General features: G+C 39.6%; 1 protein-coding gene across 2 annotated transcripts in view; it reads right to left on the bottom strand.

Annotated features, from left to right (window-relative positions):
* The window catches only part of GULP1 (GULP PTB domain containing engulfment adaptor 1), a 134,107-nt gene that overhangs the window by 12,707 nt on the left and 96,584 nt on the right, over positions 1–24,816 (bottom strand). The window contains exons 6-10 of one of the 2 annotated variants that reach the window (XM_054380942.1): positions 23,901–24,038; positions 20,439–20,555; positions 19,969–20,061; positions 8,415–8,639; positions 5,015–5,153 (exon numbers count right to left, since the gene is read on the bottom strand). In XM_054380942.1, the coding sequence (XP_054236917.1) occupies positions 5,015–5,153; positions 8,415–8,639; positions 19,969–20,061; positions 20,439–20,555; positions 23,901–24,038 (712 nt within the window). The remainder of the gene's footprint in view (positions 1–5,014; positions 5,154–8,414; positions 8,640–19,968; positions 20,062–20,438; positions 20,556–23,900; positions 24,039–24,816) is intronic. The other variant, XM_054380943.1, reaches the window with a different exon arrangement.

Here is a 24,816-nt window from a genome sequence, read left to right as displayed (position 1 = left end):
TTCAGGCTAGAGTATTTGCTTGAAGATTAACTGTAAGAGGAATATCCTACCTGGCACACTCCCCAAAATAATTGCAGCACAGGCAGGCATTTCTTTCTCCAATACTCAGCAACCAGCAAACCTTTGTAAAGGATCCTTTTGCCCAGCACATATCATTTCCTTTTCCATTCCTTTCTGGATGGAAATAAATTCACAGCCTGGGAACTCGGTCAACAAATTCAGACCCATGAAATGCTGATGTTTTACATCCCCAACTCAAACCACAGAAGTACATGAGCAGGTAATAAATCCTTGTTTCTGTGCCTTAGCCGACATTCAGGAGGACAACATGTCATCCTGGAGGGCAGCAACTTGCACCCTGTAATAAGCTCAGAATGAGCAATCACTAAACAAACTCACAAATATTTGGCTTTGCTGCTGCATTTTGCATCCCCAGCTTCTTTACCTTAGCTATCATCCAGGAACAGAGTTATGCTGATGTATGCTTTCCCCAGATGTCCTGGAGCAGCTGTGATGACAAATAAAAATTAATCACACTGAAGACAAGCACCCGTGAAAATATTTGGAATAAGCTGAGGTAGTGGAGTCCAGAAAGTCTTCCCCTTAGCTAAAGGCTACTCCTTTTTGGTTTTGTTTTTTTTTTTCTTTTCTTTTGGAATTCTTACAGCATAAAAAATTGGTTCCACCACTATCCTGACAACATGCCCTTAAATATCTCTGGAAAGATAACAACTTGGAGCAGATTTCTACATCAGCCAGTTGTGACCCTTAGATTGTTCCAGGTGCATTTGAGTGGAAAAAAATGTTGATCCATTCAAGAATGTTCTTCTCTAGTTCTTTTCTGAGACATGAGAATAAAGCTGTGACAACAAGAAACAAATAAACCTGCTCCTTTAAATAAAATAAATAAAATTAATTCTGTCCTTTAAGGGGGGGACTTATAAAAATGTCTGCAATCCCTTACTCCATGAGGCAGGAGCATTTGGGGTTGCACTCACCATGCATTGCTCAACTGTTCAATTAAGCAATTATTATACTAGGCTGCAATATTCGTGTTTGGCCTGCAAGCTGGGAAGTGCAAACTTAGTGATAAAAAAAAAAAATCTCCCAGCAACATTTTGAGTAGAAATACAATTCTAGAAAGGGCTTTTGTATTTGAAAAACCACTTCTTTGTCATTATTACCTAGAGAGACAATATTTATTTGTCCAATCTGCAACTTCTTGTCCAACAAGCATGCCACCTTCTCCTTTAAAATAGATAAAATCAATCTATTTGCTACCACTGACAGAGTCTGTAGTGGGCAGACATTTACTGAGAACCCATATTAGTGTATGGCTGGATTAAGAACTCAAAATGTCATAGAATCATAGAATTGTTAAGGTTGGAAGGGACCTCAAGGATCATCAAGTTCCAACCCCCCTGCCATGGGCAGGGACACTTCAGGTTGCTCAGGGTCACATCCAGCCTGGCTGCAAAAACCTCCAGGGATGAGGCTTCCACCACCTCACTGGGCAACCTCTGCCAGTCTCTCACCACCCTCATGGTGAAGAACAACTTCAAGACATCCAATCTGAATCTCCCCATTTCTAGTTTTTCTCCATTCCCCCCAGTCCTATCACTCCCTGACACCCAAACAAGTCCCTCCCCAGGTTTCTTGTAGCCCCCTTCAGATGCTGGATGGCCACAATAAGGTCTCCTCAGAGCCTTCTCTTCTCCAGACTGAACAACCCCAACTCTCTCAGGCTGTCCTCATAGGAGAGGAGCTCCAGCCCTCTGACCATCCTTGTGGCCCTTCTCTGGACACACTCCAGCATGTCCAGATCTTTCCTGTAACAGGGGCTCCAGAACTGGATGCAGTACACTCCAGGTGGGGTCAAATGTCCAGAATCTTCTCTCTTTTATTAAAGCTTTAATGCTTTGCAGTTACCTGCCTTCCTGAGAAAATATCAGCATTGCATTCTTCCCGTATTAGAACGTTGTGTTTCTTGAACTCTGTACTGTGAGGTAGCAAAAAGTAAAAGATACCGTTCAGAACCTCCCATTTTCTTCTGGGGAACATACCCAAAGGAGAGCTAGCAAGCAAAATTCTAACACTAGGCCTTTCTCTTTATAAAAGGCTGGACTCTCATCCTGCTGCAAATTATCACCTACAAAGCTCTCAGTCTTGGAGGAATCCAAGGCCCTTGGTATTGTTCCTGGTTTCCTGCAAATGAGGCTTGTCTTTCCTGTGCAGTGTTATGCTTGGGTGATTTGTCAAATGGGCCTGATGATCAGCAAGATGAGCTTTGGCTTTTAAAAGCAAGTTTTGCTTCAGCAGCACAAGTGCCACCCCTAGGTGACAGACGGATGAACCTCAGGCAAAGGCAGCAGCTGAGACCGACACAAGCAAATAGATGGCACAGTCTTCTGCCATCTTTCTCCTTGCTTACTGCTGAACATGGGGAAGGCAAAAGTTGCAGAAGTGACAAAATCCAACAAAATCATCCTGCAGTTTCATTAAAATGATGGAGAAAAGCCACTCCGGTGCCGTGACAAATAAAGTAGAGGACAATTAAGGAGCTGGAGCACTGCCTTATGAGAAGAGGCTGGGATCTCTGTGGCTTTTTAGTCTGGAGAGGAGAAGACTGAGGGGATGTAATAAATATTTATAAATACCTGAGGGCTGGGTGTCAAGAGGGAGGGGACAGGCTCTGCTCAGTTGCACCCTGTGATGGGACAAGGGGTAATGGATATAAATACAGCACAAGAGGTTCCACCTCAACATGAGGAGGAACCTCTTCACTGTGAGGGTCACAGAGCACTGGAACAGGCTCCCCAGAGAGGTTGTGAAGTCTCCTCCTTTGGAGACTTTCAAGACCCATCTGGATGTGTTCCTGTGCTAGATTCTATGGTCCTGGGGGGGTTGGAGTCAGTGATCTTCAGAGTTCCCTTCCAACCCCTAACATCCTGTGACCTCAGAAAATGGGAGACTCCAAACATCAGCTCCTCTTGGTTGCCACAAGTCTGACTTGTATTGGAGAAAGAAATGCCAGCTTGCCTGTAGCACCAGCAGTAACACAATATAAATCAACATATCACTGCCCATTTTTCATGTAATATTACACAGCTTGAATGATACTTGTTTGATGATAAAATAGTTCTCTTCTGTTTGAAATGATACTTGTGCAATATACCAACGCTTCATAAGCATTAATAGCTGATGAAAGCAACAATTTTCAACATGTAAACCACCATGACAGACAGGAAGAGGAGAGATCAAAATTATGTAGTCTTTGATGTACTTCTGTAATCTTTCTCAGAAGCATGGCACACTGAGGAGGCACAGAGAATTCACAGAGACTGACTGCCACGTCTCTGACCTACATCACCTTGATTTAATGCAAATGAATGAAACGCAGAAGAAACAATTATTTTAAACCATGCATATCCCAGAATAAACAACTTAAAGTCCTTTCTATATTGCCAAACCCACAGATTAAACAACTACCAAACCATACAGAGCTGGGATTCTCAAGAGCACTCAGCACTGACTGCTGACTCCTGCAAGATTTATAGCCACAATTTCAATGGAAGTGAAGCAGGACAAGAGCAACAGTAAAAAACCAAAAATCTTGTCCTATAATTTGAGTTATTATCTTTGATGGTCAATTTGCACATTGGGAAGGATTTTATGACACTGTCTGTAGTTTCAGAGAAACAAATTTGAAACAAACAAACCCAAAGTTCTTCAAGGGGGGGGGGTGTTGTCTTTGAATTATTTTTCTTCTTGCTTTACAAAGCTATAAAAATTATCTTAATAGAACAGCTCTGTTCTAATATTCTGTTAGAGTATTCTGATATTCTATTAAGTTATTTAAGAATAGTTAAATATTAACTCTTCTAAAGAGAATACTTTTAAATTCTGTTAACACATCCTTTGAAAAGGTATATAACTTAATATATATATATATGGTATATATAATTTAATCTCAATTAGTTTAAAATCTTCTCTCCTAAAGAAGAGCAGATTTTATTATTGAATCTCTCTTGGAGGGTGACAGTGATTCTGAGCCATGGAACTGAAAGTAGGATATGACATTGAGGAAGACATTTGCTGACCTGAGTTTTATAATGCAGTTGTAGAATTACGCAGAGCTCCTTCAGAACTGGAAATTCTACATATTAGCAGCATTCCCCAAAAACAGGCGGAAGCTCTTCAAATGTGGATTTATATGGTGGCAGGCAGGAACATAAGTGTTCATTTCCCATACTAAAATAGGCATCAGAAACAGAAGATACTGTGCACAGACTGATTGTTCTACAGCCTCTAACACTGCTTGTGTATTCTTCCCCATGGGACTTCCAAAGCTTTTAAAAATACTTAGTGCTCTCTTAAAAGATTTCCAGTGAAGCCAGGAACCCTACCCTAGCTGCTTTCAAACCTTTGGAAAATAAAACTGCTACTGTTAATCATCTTTTGAAGGTCTTTATGGAGTAATTCACATCTGGAGAGGTTCATCAACTACAAATGAAGAATAAAGCTGCAGATGATATGGAAATAAGTATCAAAAAAAGCATTCCAAGACAGTCTACATCTTGAGGGATTTCTTCAGCTCTCTCTTGCATCACCATCACCATACTTACTCTTGCCCAGAAATGTAGACTTTGGATGCTACAACTGTGCCTTGACAAGGAAAGAACTAACATGGAGCAAAAGTATTTCTTGAAGTACAAAGAAAGATACTGTAAAAGAAAAGGTGAGTTACAATCCCCCACCAATCTCCTTCAAACTGTTTATCTAATAGTGTCAGCAAGTAAATAAATTTCTTTATAAGGTAACTTAGCAGCAACATCAACAACTTTGGGAAGATGGCATAAAAACGAAATGGCATTATTGAAGGCGAGCAACAAGAATCTGTATTTGTTTTTTCATGCAAAATGTCAGTAACTCTTTAAAGATGCTTTACTTAAAAAGAAAAAAAAGAAATAATCATAATGTAAGTAAAAATTAGGTCAGTTGTTCCAAAACTTACTGATCTCTGTAGATCTACTGGGTACTGGAGGAGGCTGTGTACCATTGCGAGTAGGTGTTGATGATTGAGGGGATATGGGAGAAAAGGGAACCATATCAAAGATGTCAGTGGAGGGTGATTTAGGTGTCACACTGCCTGCCTACAATAAGGACAATAAACATTAGGGCAATATTTCACAGGAAAAAAAGGTCACAATATTGAATTCTTCAGCATGCAGAGAAGAGCCACACTTTCCAAAAAGTTAAAAACAACCATCAGCATGCAAAAAAAAAAAAAACAAACCAAAAAACCAACCACCCAGCTCCTGGCACCAAATGGCATTTGCAGTTCAGAGTCTGAGACATGCTAGAACTCTCCAACACATAAGCAGCATTATCATTTTTTCCATTTTCAGTCCATCCTGTACAGCCAGAAATGGATCACAGTTAACACCTGGAAAAGCTGGTGACAAGCAGTTCTCTGTTGCAGATGTATGGATACAGACAGGTTCACAAGACACACTTAAGGTAAGGCTGCTACAACAATAAGCTATGAGCTGGAGTGCACAGGACATGTAGCTAAAATTAAAAGATGCAAACCCTAATATTTGTCTGTTACTAATTGTTCCATACCTGATCACTTATTTGGCAACCTAAAAACCCTGCTGTGATCAAAGAATCAGAGTCATAGAATGGTCTGGGTTGGAAAGGATCTCTAAGGGTCATCTAGTCCAATCCCCAAGGTTCAAATATGTTTTTTTTTTTCATAAGTAACAAACTTGGCATGCAATACACTGAATATTAATATGACTAACAAAACTCTCATCCTTGAGTGTGAAAACAGAAGAGATTTCATTAGTAAAGGCCCAGGAATTTGGAAGGGTTCAAAAAAAAATCCTGGATAAGCCAAGAAACCCCAAATTCAACCATGACTGTAGTTCTACAGCCATATTTATTTTTGAATGATTCATTTCTTCACTGCTGTGAGACACAAAGGAGGCAGAGTCATGCCAGAATAAACTCAACACTAAAGACAGGAGGGTGCTGAAATAGATTAAAACTGAGATTGACAAGCCAAAGGCAAAATATCTATGCAAAACTAGTCTGCATGTTAAGGCTATTACTTAGACAATGCCAAACCCCTGCATTCTGTGCATCAGAGAGACTGTACAGCCAGGCACAGGGACAACCTGTCACCTTTAAATACAATTCCATTTGGCCAAACTATTCCCATGGAAATTTTAAAGCACCAGTTCCATAGCCACCTGGATCCTTTTATTCAGAACACAGGAATATGACAACCTGGCATGCAGGTAGTCTTTAGGCACTGCTGCTCCACGAGAGTTTCATGGACCTAAAGCTTGGTTTGGATGCTACTTTCTTTGGTGCCTTAGCTGCAGCAGCTGAAGCTTCTCTCTGGCAGCACATGCCACACATTTCTACACTATGTCTGTAAGTAGCCCTGATCTACACTTCACTCTGGAGGCTGCTGAGAAGGAGTACTGTATACACTGTTTAAAGAAAAAAGTAGACTCTGAGGTCCTACATTTCCATCTCTCAGGAGTGTTGAATTAATATTTCAGGTTTGGCTTAAGAGATAACTGTTCAGCATCTCTTAAAACATGGGATATTCCTACTCAGGTATACTGGAAAATACCGAGTAAAAACCCCTAAACAATAAATAAATAATTATAATGCTAATAACATTAATACTAATAATAGAATCATAGAATCAGTCAGGGTTGGAAGGGTCATCCAGTTCCAACCCCCCTGCCATGGGCAGGGACACCTCACACTACATCAGGCTGGCCACAGCCTCATCCAGCCTGGCCTTAAACACCTCCAGGGACGGGGCCTCAACCACCTCCCTGGGCAACCCATTCCAGGCTCTCACCACTCTCATGGGGAAGAACTTCTTCCTCACATACTAACAGTACTAATACTAATAATATTAAGAGCACATTTAACTTGCTGCCTTTTTTCAAGATTTGTTGTATTTAAAACATATTCTCTCAGCTATGTAACACCCTGGCAAGATCACAGCTGAATTAACTTCATAAACCAGCTAATTTTCAAGATTATCTTTACACACTGAGACCTCTTACTGATCTCTATGTGAGCTAACATTGCAATTTCAAAGAGTATCTCTCCTGAAAATATTTCAGTGCACAGCACTCAGACACAATAGGCTCTTGGCACTGTATTCATGGGCCTGACATTAACCTCCTGGTTGCTCTGTGCATAGTCAGAAGACCAGCACAATTTAAGTCAGAGAGATGTCATCTGCTCCCACTCCAAGCACTGCAACGGATGTGCTTGACCCACAGTAAACATCTAATCATCTCATTTCCCTTTCTTCATACAAACAAAACTCCCTCTGGTTGTAGACAAATTTTTGCCTGCATCAGGAAGGTGGGATCAGGCTTGGTGCAGAAGTAGATGCCATATAATAACCTACATTCCCCATTAACATTGATGGATAATCCTAGAGTGGTTTGCACATAGTAAATGCTAGTACAGATTCTCCCTCTTTGCTAAATGTTCATGGCTATCTAGAAGCTAGATAAATAAATAACACATGTTTAGTCTCAAATGAGTCTTTTAAGGAGAAAAAAAGAAACAAAAAACAAACCCCAAAGTTGAGACTATCATTTCTCAATGGCATTTTGTAGAAGCTACTGGCCATCTTGACAATACTAATACAGCTAGCTTATGTAAAACTATACTTTAGTTGTTTGAAGAAATGTATCTTTTGAATGCATATGAGGGCAAGAAGCATTTTTACTTAGTGAACACATGCAGGAAGCCAGGATGTCTGCAAACACAGCCAAATGTTAACTTGCAAATGGAAGGAAAAGTTGGGAGTATAAGCATATTGCCGTGAAAGAGCAGGCAATACGCCTATTTTCTACTTAAGAATAATTTTCAGCCTTCATTTTGCACAGTCTTCATAAAATACACTAAAAGGTATTTAATGGCTGATTGCTCTTCTAGTAATTAATGCTGGGGGTAAGCCCTTGAAGTTGGTGTGGCAGTTGGAGGCTGGTTGCCTTTAAGAGGGCCAACGACAGCTGGACCTTTAGAACTGTTTGAGGAACTATTCACAATGTGAAGAATTTAAACAAAAGACTGAGAGATAACTGAGAGGTAATTCATTAATGAACTAATTTAAACATGGTGGGAAAATAAGAATTTCTGGTTTGGAGGCTGGGGAGAAAAAAAAAAAAAAAGCTCTGTAGAAATAAATCTTCACAAATTCCACATTTGAAGAGCGTCCCTAGAGAATCTCAGATACATCTGCTCTGTCCTTCAACCGCTGTACAAAATGCACATTTCCACACAAGTTAATACACAACAGAGAACAAAGGAAAGCCAAAACAAGAAAAAAGGCAACTGAAAAAGCATTTGCACAGCAGGATTACACGAGGTCTTGGGCAGCTGTATTCACTGGTTGGCTTTGGAAGACCACTTTTTGAAGGTGGTGGTATTAACAATCCAGGTGGTAGTCTAGAGTCAGGAGAACTCCTAGGAGTAAGCGTAATGGAAGAGATATCTAAACAAGGAGGTGAATCCTCATTGTTACACCAGAAAAAAGTAGAGGGTCTTTGAAACATATGTTCATCATTATCACACTTTATGTGCAGCAGCTGAAAAGGAATCACAGAAAGAGAAAACATTCTGAGGAACAGAACGTGGTAAAGTCAGGGAAAGCAGAACAACAAAAAAACCAACCCAAAACAACAAACCAAACCCCATTTCATACTTTAAAAACTTTGCCAGCAACTTGCTGTTCAGTGCTACAGTTACAAGATAGAGAACTTCAAAGTATTTTCAAACAAAATCTAAAGCTAAAAGTCACCCAGTATTAACTAGCTCCTTGATGACAACACCAAACAAAACAAAGACAGACACCTTGCCCAAAGTTGGTGTGTCTGATGCACTGACAAAGGGCTAAATCCACCCACAGCCATCAGCAGTATCTCATCTGCACATGTGAATTAACTGGCATGCACGTATCTGAGGAGAAGAGTTACTGTGGTGCTTAAAAGCACAGCTCAGAGGGAACATCTACCACATACATCCCACCAATATTTAAAAAACAATGAATTATTTAACTAAAATCTTCCTAGGAGAGATGTTCACAGCTCACAAATATTAACTTTGACATTAATACTAAACTTTGTTTCATTTCCTTGCCCACAGAATTTGAGAAACTAAGCCTTTATGGACAATGATACCCTTCTGCCAGCTTTTCTGTGTGGATGAAAAACTAATTCAGCTTGGTGTTTTCAATAGGTATCTCAACAGATGAGATCTGTTACAAAACCAAAGGAATTGTCATGTCCCTGCCATGGCAGCACAGGATGCAGGATGCAATAAAACTTTGCTGCTGAGGAAATTCAAATATTGAGGACAATGTTGGTACGATTCTCAGGTTCAAAGAGAGGCAAATGAATAATAGCCACACCAGAACACAGATGGGAAGAGACTTCCCCCAAAATGACAAAGTAGTAACTGCATGGTTCTGGTCTGAATTAGTCAAGACTCACTGCATATCAAGACGAAAGCTGAGGGCTTTGTCCACTCTGATAATAAATAAACACCCTTTTTAAAATTTTCTTTTCTTTTTTCCCAAATGGGATATATCTGCAATCCTGAAAGTTTTAAAATAAATGGATCTTGTCTAGGTGAAATTAGAAACAAAGAGCTTTTAGGACTGATACTGGAAGGAAAAGCAAAAATGAAATGTCTTTATGTATTTGGTTTAAAAAAAAAAGAAAAAATATTTCTGTTAATTCATGCCTCAAAATCTGAGGAAAATAGCTTTGGACAGTAAAAACAAAGCTTTAGGGAGCAGAGTCATCTTTGAATCTTAACAGGAGTAAGTGAACACTTGTGCAGACAGTTGTTCTTCACTAGAACCAAGAACTGGACCTGGATATAGGTATCTCACCTAAAAAAGCTTGCCCAGGCTGAAGCAGTGGTAGATATAAAGAGCAAAAATGTTGAAGCTTGCTTTTAACTCTCTTCATGCAGCATTAAACACTTGATATGACATGATCATTTTGTTACAAGTTTGCATAGCTATAGCAAAGCAGGATTTAATCAATGATTTTTAAGCCAGTTTTTCAGAGTCATATAAAACCCAACACATTTCAAATCCTTTCAAACCAAGTCTTAGTTCCTTTCTGCACTTTCTTTACAGATAAGCCAGGGTAAGGGTATTAAGCACCCAAATTTAGTGACAATGCCATACTAAGGAGAACACCAAACACACCACGAAACTCTCCATTCAAAACTTGCAATTCAAAAGGGGGGCAAAAAAGGGAAAAGTTTTTATTGCAATTGGAGAGAATTCATCTGTTACCAAGCTTCAATTGTGAAACAGAGGGTTTGGAATCAATGCAACTGAAACCAGTAAAATCAACAAGACAGTGAATTTTGATTATTATTTCAAGAGTATCACTAGACTCCAGGTAGAAGACTTGTAATATTAGAATAGGAGACTACGGCACTGCATAGTTACTACCATGTAATAATTGCTTTTATATATGGGGGGAAAAAAACCTCTTGCCATAGTAAACACTTGAAGATACCTAAATACAAGCAGGCAAATGAGGGTCTCCCTAAAATAAAAACCAGCAAAGGATGAGCAGTTTCCATAACAAATCCTGTGTATCACATGAAAAATAATACAGAAAGCAGCGAAACGCACATAGGATGCAAAGCAGCGAAACTATGAGCAGGATGGACACACATAAAAAATCCAGGCAGTGGAAGGTTTCAGGAAAAAAAACCCACAAACAGATTAGACACTACTTGTATCAGCTGAGCCCTGAACTTGCAGCAGACATATTTCCTCCTACTTATCTGATAAGCAACAATATCTTTAGGACATACAGGGAGGTCAAGCTTCATATAACAGTTCTGGGAATGTGTCTTGTGAATTATGAGTTTTCCCTAACAATTCTTGATTTTCAGGGCAGTACAGAAGCCTGGCACTGGGACCTGTGCTGGGTGTTCTGTGTGTTGCATCCCCTGACCCAGAAGGTGACAATGGCTTTTTGCTAACAGCCTTAGGTATTCCAGCAGCCCACAGACAGAGCAGGTACAGCAGGGAAGTGTAGTGTTATGGTTTGGGGCTGAATGCCTTAAGAACCATGAAGTTGAGGTCTTCCAGAGGGCCAGAGAGTCCAGCCTAGTGGGTGGACACAGGAAATTGTGTTATTCCATTCTCATAAATGCCTGTATCACTTATAAGGGAACACCACAAGCCGTACCTTCCCCTTTTCCTTCTTCTCTCTCTCTCCCCTTGCTGGGGTTTTCTCACCTTCAGGTTGAAGCTTTTCCATGAGGGTAATGAGGGCAGGTGGCCTATGCTTCTAAGTCAAGGAAAGAACTTTAGAAACTGGTCTAATCCATCCATTTGAAAACACTGCCATGATAAGAACACCAATGCCAATGGTGAATGGAAGAACACTGTTCCTTTTGGGGCTGTTTCTTCCAATACCTTTACATGATGCCTTCCAATTCTTCTCTCCTATTTAATCATTTTCTCTTTCAAGTTATTTTCCTGACTATGGGGGTGGGCATCTCCCTTATGAGGAGAAACTGAGGGAGCTGGGGCTCCTTAGCTTGGAGAAGAGGAGACTGAGAGGTGACCTCATTAATGTTTATAAACATGTGAGGGGTGAGTGCCAAGAGGATGGAGCCAGGCTCTGCTCAGTGCTGCCCAGTGACAGCACAAGGGGCAATGGGTGGAAGCTGAGGCATAGAAAGTTCCATGGAAACATGAGGAAAAAGTTTTTCACTGTGAGGGTGATGGAATACTGGAACAGGCTGTCCAGGGGAGCTATGGAGTCTCCCTCTCTGGAGATATTAAAAACCTGCCTGGATGCATTCCTGTGTGATCTGCTCTAGGTGATCCTGCTCTGGCAGGGGGCCTGCACTGGCTGATCTTTTGAGGTCCCTTCTAGCCCCTAACACTGTGATATTGCTGTTTTCTTCTATTTAACTTCAGAGATGTGCAATTGTCATACTTCCTTCTCTGCCTTAGACAGGTTGCCCAAGGAGAAAACCTTGAAGGCATGACTGGTAGACTTCAGCCAAGCCCAAAATAGACTAGAAAGTTCTCTTATCTCATCAGAGGGTACTTACTGGTCTACAATGGTTTATTGTTCAGTCAACTACAAAAGCTGAGGGATTTAACTGTACCTGTTAAAATCCACATGAAGGCTGTTAGCTAACCCAGGCAGCTTAGGCAACATCAACAATATAAATAGGGGGAAAAAAAAAAGACATTTTGTAAAACAGGGCTCTCAGGGATGCACTAATCCTTGGAGGCTGGATTTATACACAGGAGCAGCATCCAAAGTATCACTGTGATACAAACCTCAGCAGTGTCATCATAAGCAAACAATGAAAGGAACATCAGATTGCCCTCATATAATCAAGACCAAATGCAAAAAAAACAGTGACTAATGTATTGCCAAGCCACTAAAACAGATGAAAAGTAACACAGCACAGATATAAAAGTAACAGAAACTTCAGCTGTACTTGCAAGGGAGTGAGAGACAAATGGAACACACTGTGCCAGCATATCCCATGGCACGAGTAAGAGTAGCTGTAAAGGAACCTCCTGGTTTGGTAGAGTGTGTCCTTGAGAGATCATTCAGGAAATGAAAACAAGTGACAGTTCCTATTGTGGGACAGTTCTGCACTGGCAAACACAGGCAGTGTAGGGACTAACATTTTGGAGTTATAGCAACACTGGTGTAACCTTCAAAGCAACAACCCAAAGGCAGAAAGAACGACCACTAAGTAGTTTATTATTTATTGAATCTGAAAGTAAACTTCAATCTAAATAGTTACAAAGCCCTGAGAGAAAAGGCATGAGAAAAAACTTGAAACTATCAAAAGAGTGATGAATTGGTGTTCAGCTTTCACTATGCATTTTATGTCAAAGTATTTAATTATACAGCCTAGTCTTTTTGTTTCCAACTACACTCCTATTGCTTCTTTTATTGGTTCAGAATGAATTTTTCCTATACAGTTTATTAACTGACAGGAAAAAAAAAACCACCTAAAGTAGATTGATGTTGCTATTCACCGAACTGTCAGGGTTGGAAGGGACCCTCAAGGATCATCTAGTTCCAACCCCACTACCATGGGCAGGGACACCTCACACTACATCAGGTTGCCCAGAACCACATCCAGTCTGGTCTTAAAAACCTCCAGGGATGAGGCTTCTACCACCTCCCTAGGCAACCTGTTCCAGTGTCTCAGCACCCTCATGATGAAGAACTTCTTCCTGTCATCTAATCTGAATCTCCCCTCCTCTAGTTTGGATCCATTCCCCCTAGTCCTATCACTACCTGACAACTTAAAAAGTCCTTCACCAGCTTTTTTGTAAGCCCCTTTTAGATATTGGAAGGCCAGATTTAGATCAGCCACGGAAGATTATTTTACTGTGATGCTAATAACCAAGCAACAAGGTTAATTTGCTAATAACTAATTAACAAAGTTAATTTGGAGAGCAAATGCATCCCTCAAAAGCAAAGCCTACTGCTGTCAGTGATTTGCACTGCAAAAATGTAAAGGATCTGAAGTTTCATTGTTTATACAAGTAGTTTGCAGCCATTTCAGTCTGCCAGTATTTTACAGTTAAATCCTGCAAAAAATCTGCAAGACAAGCAAGAAGAGTCAGGAAAGCAGTTTTAGATTAGATTTCCTTTTGTATTTCACAAGCAAGCCTATAACTTACACTACTTAGGAACTGAGAGAGTTGAGAAATCCCTATTTTTTTTCTATTATTATTATTATTATTTTCTAGTTTCATCTGAAGCTTCGCCTTACAATTACTGCTTGCAGTGGTCTCTCATTGGTCTTGTGGTGATCTCCGGGACTGATGATGATTTTCAGATAAGTCACCAGCTGTAATATTCTTTGCACACATTTTGATGCCAGAGATCAGCAAATTCAAATGCTTTGCTAATAAAAGTGTTAACATTATTCAAGTGTTCAATACATGAACACATGGCTCCTTTTACAGAAGCAACTCTGGCAGAACAGTCACAGTTTGCAGTCAAGCCTCACACATTTAATTTGCTCTTCAGCATCACAAACAAAGAACCATCTTTGACAAACTGCAGAAAAAATACTTCTGAAATAGTTGAGAATTAAAAGAGCATCTGAATTCTAAGCATCACAACTGATCCTGAGGAGGAATTCCAGCAAATGTATGTATCTATAATTTAGTTGGCCTAATTTAAATCACAGAATGGTTTGGGTTGGAAAGGACACTTAAAGGACATGTAGTTCACCCCCACCGCACTGACATCTGCAACTAGAGCAGGCTGCTCACAGCCCTGTGCAACCCAGCCCTCAGTGTTTCCAGAGATGGGCCACCTACCACCTGTCTGGGCAGCTTGGGCCAGTGTAAAAATATTCTTCCTTGTATCTGGCCTAAATCTCCCTCTTTTAGTTGAAAATCATCACCCCTTGTCCTGTCACAGCAGGCCCTGCTAAAAGAAGTCTGTCCCCAGCTTGCTTAGAGGCTGCTTTAAGCACTGGAAGGCAGCTGTAAGGTCTCCCAGGAGCCTTCTCTTCTCCAGGCTGAACAACCCCATCTCTCTCTGCCTTTCTTACAGAAGAGGTGTTCTGGCCCTCCAATCATTTTTGTAGCTTCCTCTGGACATACTGCAGCAGGTCCTTGTGCTGAGGACTCCAGAGCTGGACACAGTACTCCAGGTAGAGATCTCACCACAGCAGAGGGGCAGAATCCCCTCCCTTGACCTGCTGCCCACACTGCTGGAGATGCAGCCCAGGATACAGCTGATATTCTGGGTGTTTCTGTTGAGAATTGAAGCTATGCCAATATTAGATGTGGTTTTAAATGCGCAATGAGACAAATGTTTAAAACTATATATGGACTAAATTATTCATCCACAGTTTAAAGATGCTTTCATATTCCATTGTCTTTCTGATACTGAAGTGAGAACAGGAGATGCAATCTGGTCTTGTTCATGTGAAAATGGTCTGGGAATCAAAAGAGCTTTAGCTTCACAGTCAGAGAAAGCAGAAATGCCTTTTCTAAAAGAAAAGGCAACAGTGTCAAGGGCCAGTGAAAGAATACAAAAGGCACTGAACTTCCATCTTCTGAAGGCATTTTCTATCTACTTCATTCAATTAAAAATTAATGGAAAGAATCATGTGTCTGGAATAACTAAAGACACAAAAAATCAATCCACTGCAGAAGGAAGATGCAGGAGTAAAGAAACAATAGATTGACACTGCCTACAAACCATACTGTGGTTTCTCAGCTATTGACAAATGGGAAAGACATTCTGTCCCAGGTTGGTATCTTAACAAATAAAGCATGGCAGTGACCTCACTTGGTGTCTCTAACAGCACTGTCTCACACTGCAGGTGCAATAAATACTATAAACCCTCAGCCTTCTCTCACAGGGAAGGAAAATAAACAGCCTGCTTAGATTGCATGGGTTGTGGTCCCCTGTCCATAGGGATGGGGACTGAAGGAGAAGAGGCCATTACACACAGTGTGAGTTCAGAGCTGTCGTGTTCTGTGAGCTGTTATCACAGGGCCCTGCAACACCTTCTGCTTCTTTAAGCATATACTCATTTAATCAAGTTGCTAGTGTTGAATTCTAAACTGCTAAATCAAATGTTGATGGCCAAGTGGTTCCTGTGACCATGCATTCATCACTAAAGGAAGAGCAGAGTCAACGGCCTCTGAGACAGGAAAGCCATTTCAGCACATCCGGCAAATGTGGAGGAAGAACAAGCAGCATGCAAACAACCAAATACAGAAAAAGGAAAACATAAGGCATGAAAATCCAAGGAAATATTGAAGCATAAACAGAAGCAACTTTTTGACCACCTGTTGCTGGCTCCCAGAATGGAACATTTCTTTACAAATTACTGTGATGCCAGTTAACAGCACATCTACTTTTATCATAGTATCAAGGATCAGGGCTTAAAGTTTCCACTGATGATTAAATGATCCCTCCCTAGACTTCAGCAGGCAGAATAACATCAAACTGGGCAGAGGCAATAAGGAGCTACAGTTGTATCAAATCAAGTAAATAGAAATAAATCACTTTTTCTGCCTAAAATACACATCAGAAAGCTCTCATACAGCACTGGCATCTCCTTCCAATTCAACAGCATGGACGTGAGAGCTGTGAGAAAACTAAAACTCAGTTTACTATATCTGTTTCAAATCACAAGGATGGTTACGTTTATAGCACGTAACACAAAGAATATCTGCAGGGAAGCAAGTTTTCCCCCATGGAAGCAAAAGTTCTTAGGAAGTGACTCAGACGAGGTATTACTCCCTGTGTTGGATATTCTGCTTCATTTAAGGAAACTCTTTGAATTTTTAACAAAATCCTACCAGCAGATTTGACTTTTTGACAAAACGATCCCAAGATAGAACTGCTGTTTTGCTTTTCTCATTTGGAAGGCATAGAGCAGCAGTAGGACAGATAATTTTAACAAGATGGTACTTAAAAGCTTAGAACTCAAATTCACACACACAGCCCAAATCTCTGATTTTCTTTGTTTGAAAACCAAAGTTATCTTCTTTTCATCACAGAAATTATGTGGGAATAAGAGGAAAATATTCTTTGTGCCACTTCTGCTTTTCTCTGATAGGTATAGAGACTTGGCAATGATAGTTGATTTGAATTAAATAGAGCAAACTAATTACAGTCTATATCAGGCAATCAGTTGTCTTACCCAATGTTTGTCATTCCCTTTGTTCATACGTACTTGTTGCTCACACAGTTAAAGCAGCGTTAAGTATTAGCCAATCACATCCACTGCTATTGCAGGCACTTGGACTTAGGATCCCTTTATCAGATTCAAACTATTTTAACAATATTTATGCTTCCTTTTCTCTGCACTGAGGTCACCTCATAACCTCATTCCCTCATTGATTTTCAATGCAACTGGTGCATTTCGATGGACTTACTCTTACCCCAGCACAGTCAAGAGCTCTGATTTGTAACATGCACAATCTAGTTACAACAGACCTATTGGAATGATTTCACAGACTGGCAGATTGCACGGGGTTGGAAGGGACCCTCAAAGGTCATCTTGTCCAACCCCCTTGCAGCCAGCAGGGACACCTCCAACTAGATCGGGCTGCCCAGGAGTACACCAAGTCTGATCCTGACTGTCTCCAGGGATGGGGCCTCAACCACAACCAATATTTCACCTCATTGTAAAGAACTTTCTCCTAACATCCAACCTAAATCTGCCCTGCTCCAGTTTAAAACCATTGTCACTTGGTCCTATTGCTACAAACTCCTCTAAACAGTCCCTCCCCAATCTTTCTGTGGCTCCTCTTCAGATATTGAAATGTAGCTATAAGGTCTCCATGAAGCCTTCTCTTTTCCAGGCTGAACAGCCCCAACTCTTTCAGCCTGGCTTCACAGGAGGGGTGTTCCAGCCCTCTGATCATCTTGGTGGCTCTCCTCTAGACCTGCTCCAGCAGGTCCATGTCTCTCTTGCGTTGTGGGCCCCATATCTGGACACATTACTCCAGGTGAGGTCTCACCAGAGCAGAGCAGAGTGGCAGAATCACCTCTCTCGACCTGCTGGCCATGCTTCTTTTGATGCAGCCCAGGATACAACTTGCTTTCTGCAATCCCAGTGAGTGTTGTCTCATGTCCAGCTTCTTGTCTACCAGTATCCCCAAGTCCTTTGTGTGGGGCTGCTCTCAATCTTATCATCCCCCAGCCTGTATTGATATCGAGGGTTGCCCTGACCTAGCTTCAGGACCTTGCACTTTGCCTTTTTGAACATCATGAGAGCTCTCTGGGCAAGGTGCAAAAGCTGATAGTGTTTGGTGGACATGTTATGTTCCTAAATTTGAGGATGAAACCTACCTTTTTCTTTTGTTTGCTTGGTTGTATTATTGTTATCTGCCCATTTGATTAAAGAATCATATGAGAGGACACTAGCTTAATCCAAACTCCTCCTTGAAGCAGGATCCAATTAGCCAACACTAATCCAGGAAAATTTTGACTATCTCCAAGGGTACAGATAGCTCCAATCTTTCTGGGCAACCTCTTCCAATATTTATTCATTCATATAAATATTTTTTTTTTGGCAGAATCTATTCAGCTATTAAAGAGGCTGTTAGATGTGGAGGAAACTCAGAAATATGTTGCAGGAAGTGTTTGTGGTTTTCTTTTTAAAAATTAAGAAGTAAATAAAGCAATAAAATTATGTGTGAAAATTCACAGTGATTTATTAAAATGAGGCCATCTTTTAATAGGATTATCGTGATTATATCATTTTGTTCTTGCATTAAGTGCTGTTTAAGCAATATTTATATTAACTGTACCAAAAGTAATTAATAAGGGAGAGAATCTCCCCATGGCTGGCAAATGTATAAATTTAGCTTTTAATTTTTTACTAAGGAATAAGAAACTATAGTCTTAAAGAGGCAAATCACAAACTACAGGCTAATTTTTGGTCATGATTAATAATTGTCTTTAATTTTCTTTGGTAATGCAATTACCAAGTTCTCCATTAACACAAATGAAAGACAAATGCATCTCTCACAAGAGATTCAAGAGCCTGTGTAATTGAATTCAAAGATACATTTTAAAGTAGAGTAGATTTAGATTGGCCATTAGGAAGAAGATCTTTTCTGTGAGAGTGATGGAACACTGGAACAGGATGTCCAGGGAGGTGTTGGACACCCCACCCCTGGAGACATTTAAAGTCATGCCTGATGGGGCTCTCAGGAACCTGATCTAGCTGGGGATGGCCCTGCTGACTGCAGGGGGGTTGGACTGGATGACTTGTAGAGGTCCCTTTCAACCCAGTGCATTCTAGGATTCTATGATTCCTTTCAACAATTGAAATAAACCAGCTGCCAGTCCAACTGGGAAAAATAAAAGATTAAAAGAACTGATTAAAATGATTTTAAATCCAGCATTAAAATTGATCACTGAATGCTTTGTGAGTGATTAGAATTAGAATTGTCACTGTGGCATTTACACAGTATTTACAGTTTACGGTGCTCTTCTCCTCCATGTGGATTTCAGTAAGGGGAAATGACAGTTCCTCATGGGAACAACCTTCTATTCCCTATTGAGGGAATATAGAGACACAAACTGTCATCACCATTTTGAACATACTTGTACATCTCTTCCAACTTCTTTCTCATTTCATTTCAAGTGAAATGGTGCACATCCAGGGCAGGAAGAAGGTTGGCCTGAAATGCACAGCTTCAAAGCAGTCCATCTGTTTCTATGGTTTTGCTATATGTGTATTAAGAAATCCTATTTATTTCCACAGTTCCCTAAGGCTGTACAGGTAGAGTTCACTTGTAAGAGGAGGGGAGTCATGAAGATCAGTCTGCAATGCAACCTGTACATTTAGAGGTCCTGCCTAGATATAAGTAACTGTTATTTACAAACAGTCTTTATGTCATCATCTTACAGGAACTGCATAAAACAGGAACTTGCTCCTTTTTCCTACCTACCCAGTGTTAATTCCTGACACCTAATAACTCCTTTGAAAGGCAGACAAAAGTGTAAGTAATTCAGAAAATGTATCTTATAAGTGACAAATGCTTGAGGCAGAAAGGTCCTAGAAAAGTCTCCAGTAGCATTTGTGACCCAGACCCTTTAAGTGCAGAACAGAGTTCCTCATCCTTAGCTGGCATGCTTAGATGTCCACTAGAGTATTTACTGTCTTTACACAGCAACAAATAGGTATGACAAGAGGATTAAAGGACCACAGATGGAGACTGCAGTTTGCTTTTTTGATGGTTTGTCACTACTACTTCAACGCTACATTCCCACAGTTGTGTTACATGATCACTGTAAGTTAATCATAATCACTGGAAACGGAAGGGATGTTAATAATTATCATAACACAGTGATGATCAGCTTAGAGCAACTTCAGATAATAGAGTTATGTCCATGTACTTACTGGAGATGCATGTACTTGTGTTCTTCTTAACTGGTTTTCCAAATCCTGGACTTTATTTTTCAGTTCTGTGTTTTCAGTTTCTAATTCTTGAATCTACAAAGCGAATGGTTATTGCAATGGCTGTTAGGGCAATCCTTCATTTCAACAACAGTGTGCACTGAGAGCAGGTTTTGTCTGAGATCTGGTGATTTACAAGCAATGTTTAACTAGTTATCTGATTACAAAAAATTAGTACATTTCAGTATCTTCCCTATTGCAACCTGGCTTTTCTCTTTACTGACCTTGCAAGTGGCAAAACATAAAATAGTGTTTCACAGTTACCGGGTCTTTTTTCAGTTTTATTTTTTGAGTTGCAATGCTTAGCAATCTGAGAGCAATGGTGGAAAGCAGGTAACATAAATACACTAGATATTCTTTTATCTCTTTGGAAAAAAACAAAACCAAAACCACAAACATACTTCAGAACTTACTCTTTTCTGTAAACCTGCAATTTGTTTCCGTGTTTCAACATCTTTTCCTCCGGATTCCAGAAATTTCCTGTAAGCTAAGTCAAAGGCTTGGCCAATTGTTAAAGTTATCTCTTCAGCCTTTACATAAAACATAAGATTGAAATGAGTATATTAGAGAATATTTTATATAAGTACTTTCACTCAGGATGATCACAAAATGTTTTAAACCATATATCACATTCAAAGGCTTTGCTACATCCATTCAGCCATGATGAAGTCAATACCCTTCAGCAAAATACCTCAACAGAAAATGCTAGGAAATCAACGTTAAAACTACTGCAGATAAAGAATGGAGACTCAACAGGCAGAACTAGCTGATTTTTAGCACTACTTATGCCTTTGATTTCTTTAAATACAGACAGCATGCTGCAGCATTTCTTTTTGCAATGATTCCAGAAGCAAATACAGACTTTTCAAGCACTACATAAAGTGTTTGAGTTTTAATGAATTCACTTTTTTTCATATAGATGAATATTTTGACTCCTCTTACTTTTATGGTTGGATTCTAACAATTGTTTTCACAAGTCCTATAAAATCTCAACCAGCACACTGTACATAAATATATTTACCTGCACAACTATTTCTGATTACATAAGCCCAACCAAGTAGAATTTGCATATGCAAAATACATAAATTTAGTACTTTTATGCTGATTTACATCGTATGTTATGATGTGTACATGCAGTCAGGGCAGAAAATCTGCTTTAGAAATAGCAGGAGTGACAAATAAGTGAAGAAGTTGACTGAGTACACCAAGGTTTGATGAAAAAAATGCTGACTTAAAAGGGACATCAGTAAAAGGTGACTACATGGATATCACATTTGCTTACTACTTCAGTAGAGAAAGTAAACACAGTAAGCAATGTTTTAATCTTTTAAAATAATTTATGAAGAGGAAAAAGAAAAAAATCAATCTGGCTGAAGCTAAACTCTAATTTTCTCTTGTTTATTGAAACAAAAGCCTGATACTGGTTACTTCCCACAAAAGCAGAACATTCCACTCGATGCCAAGAACATTTCTCCTTCACTATGTGTAAGAACACAAAGAAGTGGATGCACAAAAATGGTACAGAACATTTCAGACTTTTATGCATCACTACAACAGCAGAGTCATTTAGTAGAAGTGTGTGAAGACCTGAGTTCTGCAGGAATAGTGAATTAACCTCTGCATCCTTTTACTGTGGGGGAAAAAACCATACTGCCATCTTCAGTAAAACTAAAACCAAACCAAAAATCAAAGAAAACCAAACAAAGCCAAACAAACAAAAAACCCACAAAAGCCCTCACAAAACCAAAACAAAAAAAAACCCAAACAACAAACTAAAACTCCAAAACAACCCTCCCAAAACAGTAAAATACAAATAAAAAAAAAAACACAAAAAAGCTACACAAACCCCAAAAAACCCCAAACAAAAAAACAACCAACCAAAAAAGCAAAACCAAAACCCCCATAATAAAACCCCAAAAACCAAAATAGAAAAAGCAACCAAAAAAACCCCAATCCCCAGAACAAACAACCCCCTTCTCCCCCCAAAAAACAAAACCAAACAAAAAACCTCAAACAACAAAAAAATCAAACTATGACAATAGACTATTTTAACCAAATGAAATTGAGTGAGACCCAAAAAGTTGAACTTGGACTGCTTTGGAAAATAACTTTTTATGCTAGTGAAAGGAAAGTGTAGTGGACACTGGGGATATACAATCCTGTCTTCTTGCAAAGAAATGGTGGCTGAAATGAAAAGTATCAACTGAGCTAGGATCTTCTGAGATCTGAGAGCACTTGTGAACAGAGTGAAACAGGAAAAAGGTATAACAAATGGAATATCAGGTTAGAAAAAAAGTCTGGAATAAAAATGGTATTAGTGTGAGACTGCAAGGGCAACTTCAAACCATGGAATGTGTGAAAACCAGGCACAGGATAGAAATTAGAGGAGAAATGAACAGATCTGTATAACAATTCAGAACAGTGTTGAAGGCATTGGAGCAATGCAGGAGCAGGTGCTATAGGTTTAGGACTAATGTCCTACTGTAAATAAAAGTCTTCCAGAGTACCAGGAGGGCTGGACGGTCCCCAGGGGTTTGGATAGGGCATTATGAAACATTTTCATCCTATCCCATCCTCCTGCAAATCTGTGTATAATCTGAAGTTAGAGCTTGTTCCTGCTCTTTTTTCTCCCTTTTGCTCTTCTGTGCTTTGCTTTCACTCTTGCTTGCTCCTTGCTTAAAACTGTTTGGGTTTGCTGTGTGGGAGGTAAGGCCTAGTGCAGTGGGGACAGGGAGAGAGAAATTGCAGCTGCACAACGTGGCCTTTAGGCTTGGTACAGGGTGGGACTGGGCCATTGTCATGTTATATGTGTGTGTATGTATATAAAAATATATATATATACACACACACATGCATATATTTATTACCTTTTATATTTAGTCTACTTTTATAAATACTGTTTTCATTTAACTTCCAAATCCTGTGCAAGTGTTGTTATTTCCTCCTTTGGGGTAAATCCTACATTCTGTCTGGTGCAAAACCAGCACAACAGGTCAACAACTCCATAGTCAGAAACACTGAAGTACCAATACAACACTGCAGAACTGCATACAAATGGAAGTGAATATGCATATTTTTCTAAAAATAGATATTTCTTCCTTAGGATTTCCTTTGTCTGGTATCTCAGCTACTTCAGAATAAACTCAAAAGTAAGGTTCCATTCCAGATTATATAAAAAGAAAAAAAAATGCTGAACATGCATTTTTATGCTGATTCCAATGCTTTTGTTAATCACTTTCAGAGTAAACAGATGACTGTTTCAGCTAGACGTTTCTCCCATAGCATTTCTCCATTTCCTGCCCTGAAATAGTTCTTTTTCTGCTATTGCACATTTTTGAGAATTTGCCCCCTTGTGTCTCAGACACAAGAGAATGTCAGTGGTCAGTGCAATGAATTTTCTGATAGTGCATCACAGCATTAACCTTGAGAGATGTGGCAGGGGGTTGGGCAGAGAAGGGAGAACCTTGTTGTAAAGGAAAAAACAATCCAACAAATCTGAGGCAAACCCATCAGCAGAAGAGCCTGTGAGGGTATCTCAGCCACAAGGTTGCAGCAATCCCTACAAAACAGCTGTGCAAACATTTCAAGCTTGGTGGGGTGCAGTCTGTTCTCTGGCAGTGCTGCAGATGTCTGGCCTAGGATACTGAGCTGGGTAGTAAGAAGAAATTGTCCCAGAAAACCACCTTAGATTCATGAAGGAAAAGGTTCTCCTTTAAATTAATGCATCTAATTTACAAGGCATTGTATGGGCATGAAAGATTACATCCAAGTGGCATCTGCCTTTATTAACCATTCCTGCTTTATTTCTATTTCAGTGACTGCAAGAGTCACCCAAATTCTTTTAAAGCACCTTTCAAAGCACCTTTCATACTTACACACTTTTCACTGTCAAATACATAGCACAGATGCTTATTTGATTCTGAGTCCTTGCATATGAAGGTAAATATTCTCTTGTCAGTTTTATCATCAGCACAAAAGGATATCCTATGGAGCTGACAGTTGTGCTGGACCTCCTGCAAGCAAAAGAAAAGATAAATTTCAAGAAATCAACCTTACTTGCTTAGGAAGAAGATGCACTAAGTAAATCTCTGGGTTTCCTCATGTATGTAAGAGCTGGCAAGTTGCACTAATGTGTTTTGAATGTCTCTCATTGTACGTGAGAGTACCCAAAAGTGGATTTAATGTATAACACACGTTAGCAAACTCATCTCCTAACAAATGTTCCCATTTTTGCTGAATGTAAGCAGGAAGTTTTCATTTGGACAGCATTTATCTGGAGTGTTTATTTGGACCGTAATTTCTGTTCTAGAAAATTGGTTTTACTGTTGCTTTGCTTTCCTCTGCAATTTAGTTTGAGCTTGTAAAATATTCTGTCCTTTCTCCAGGTGCAGATCATCTTCAGATTTCATCATCTCCCAGGGTTTGCTAAAATGGGTTTACTGAAAGAAGTCCTTCCTTTTCTATCCAATACAGAAAAGTACAAAGTGACTTTGTTACCCAAAAAAAGGGGCACAGAGAAATCAACTGGACATCCAAGTAACTGCATAAAGTACAACATAAACAGCTTTTAAACATTATTATTTGCATATTTTTGAGACTGTATTTCACTTTCCATTAAAAAAAGTATTTTCCAGCTATTTAAAACATTGCAGTGGCAGAGCTCTTCAGCTGAAAGAAACTATCTCAACTATGATTTTTTGTTGTTCTTTTCCTTCAACAAGTCTCTTCTTGGTATTTTATTTTATTTGGCTTATTACATGGGAAAGCAGGATTTGCTTTAAAGGAAACTAT

Source organism: Indicator indicator, chromosome 5 (assembly GCF_027791375.1).
Source record: "Indicator indicator isolate 239-I01 chromosome 5, UM_Iind_1.1, whole genome shotgun sequence".
Taxonomy (NCBI): domain Eukaryota; kingdom Metazoa; phylum Chordata; class Aves; order Piciformes; family Indicatoridae; genus Indicator; species Indicator indicator.
This window is presented reverse-complemented; position numbering and strand designations above follow the sequence as displayed.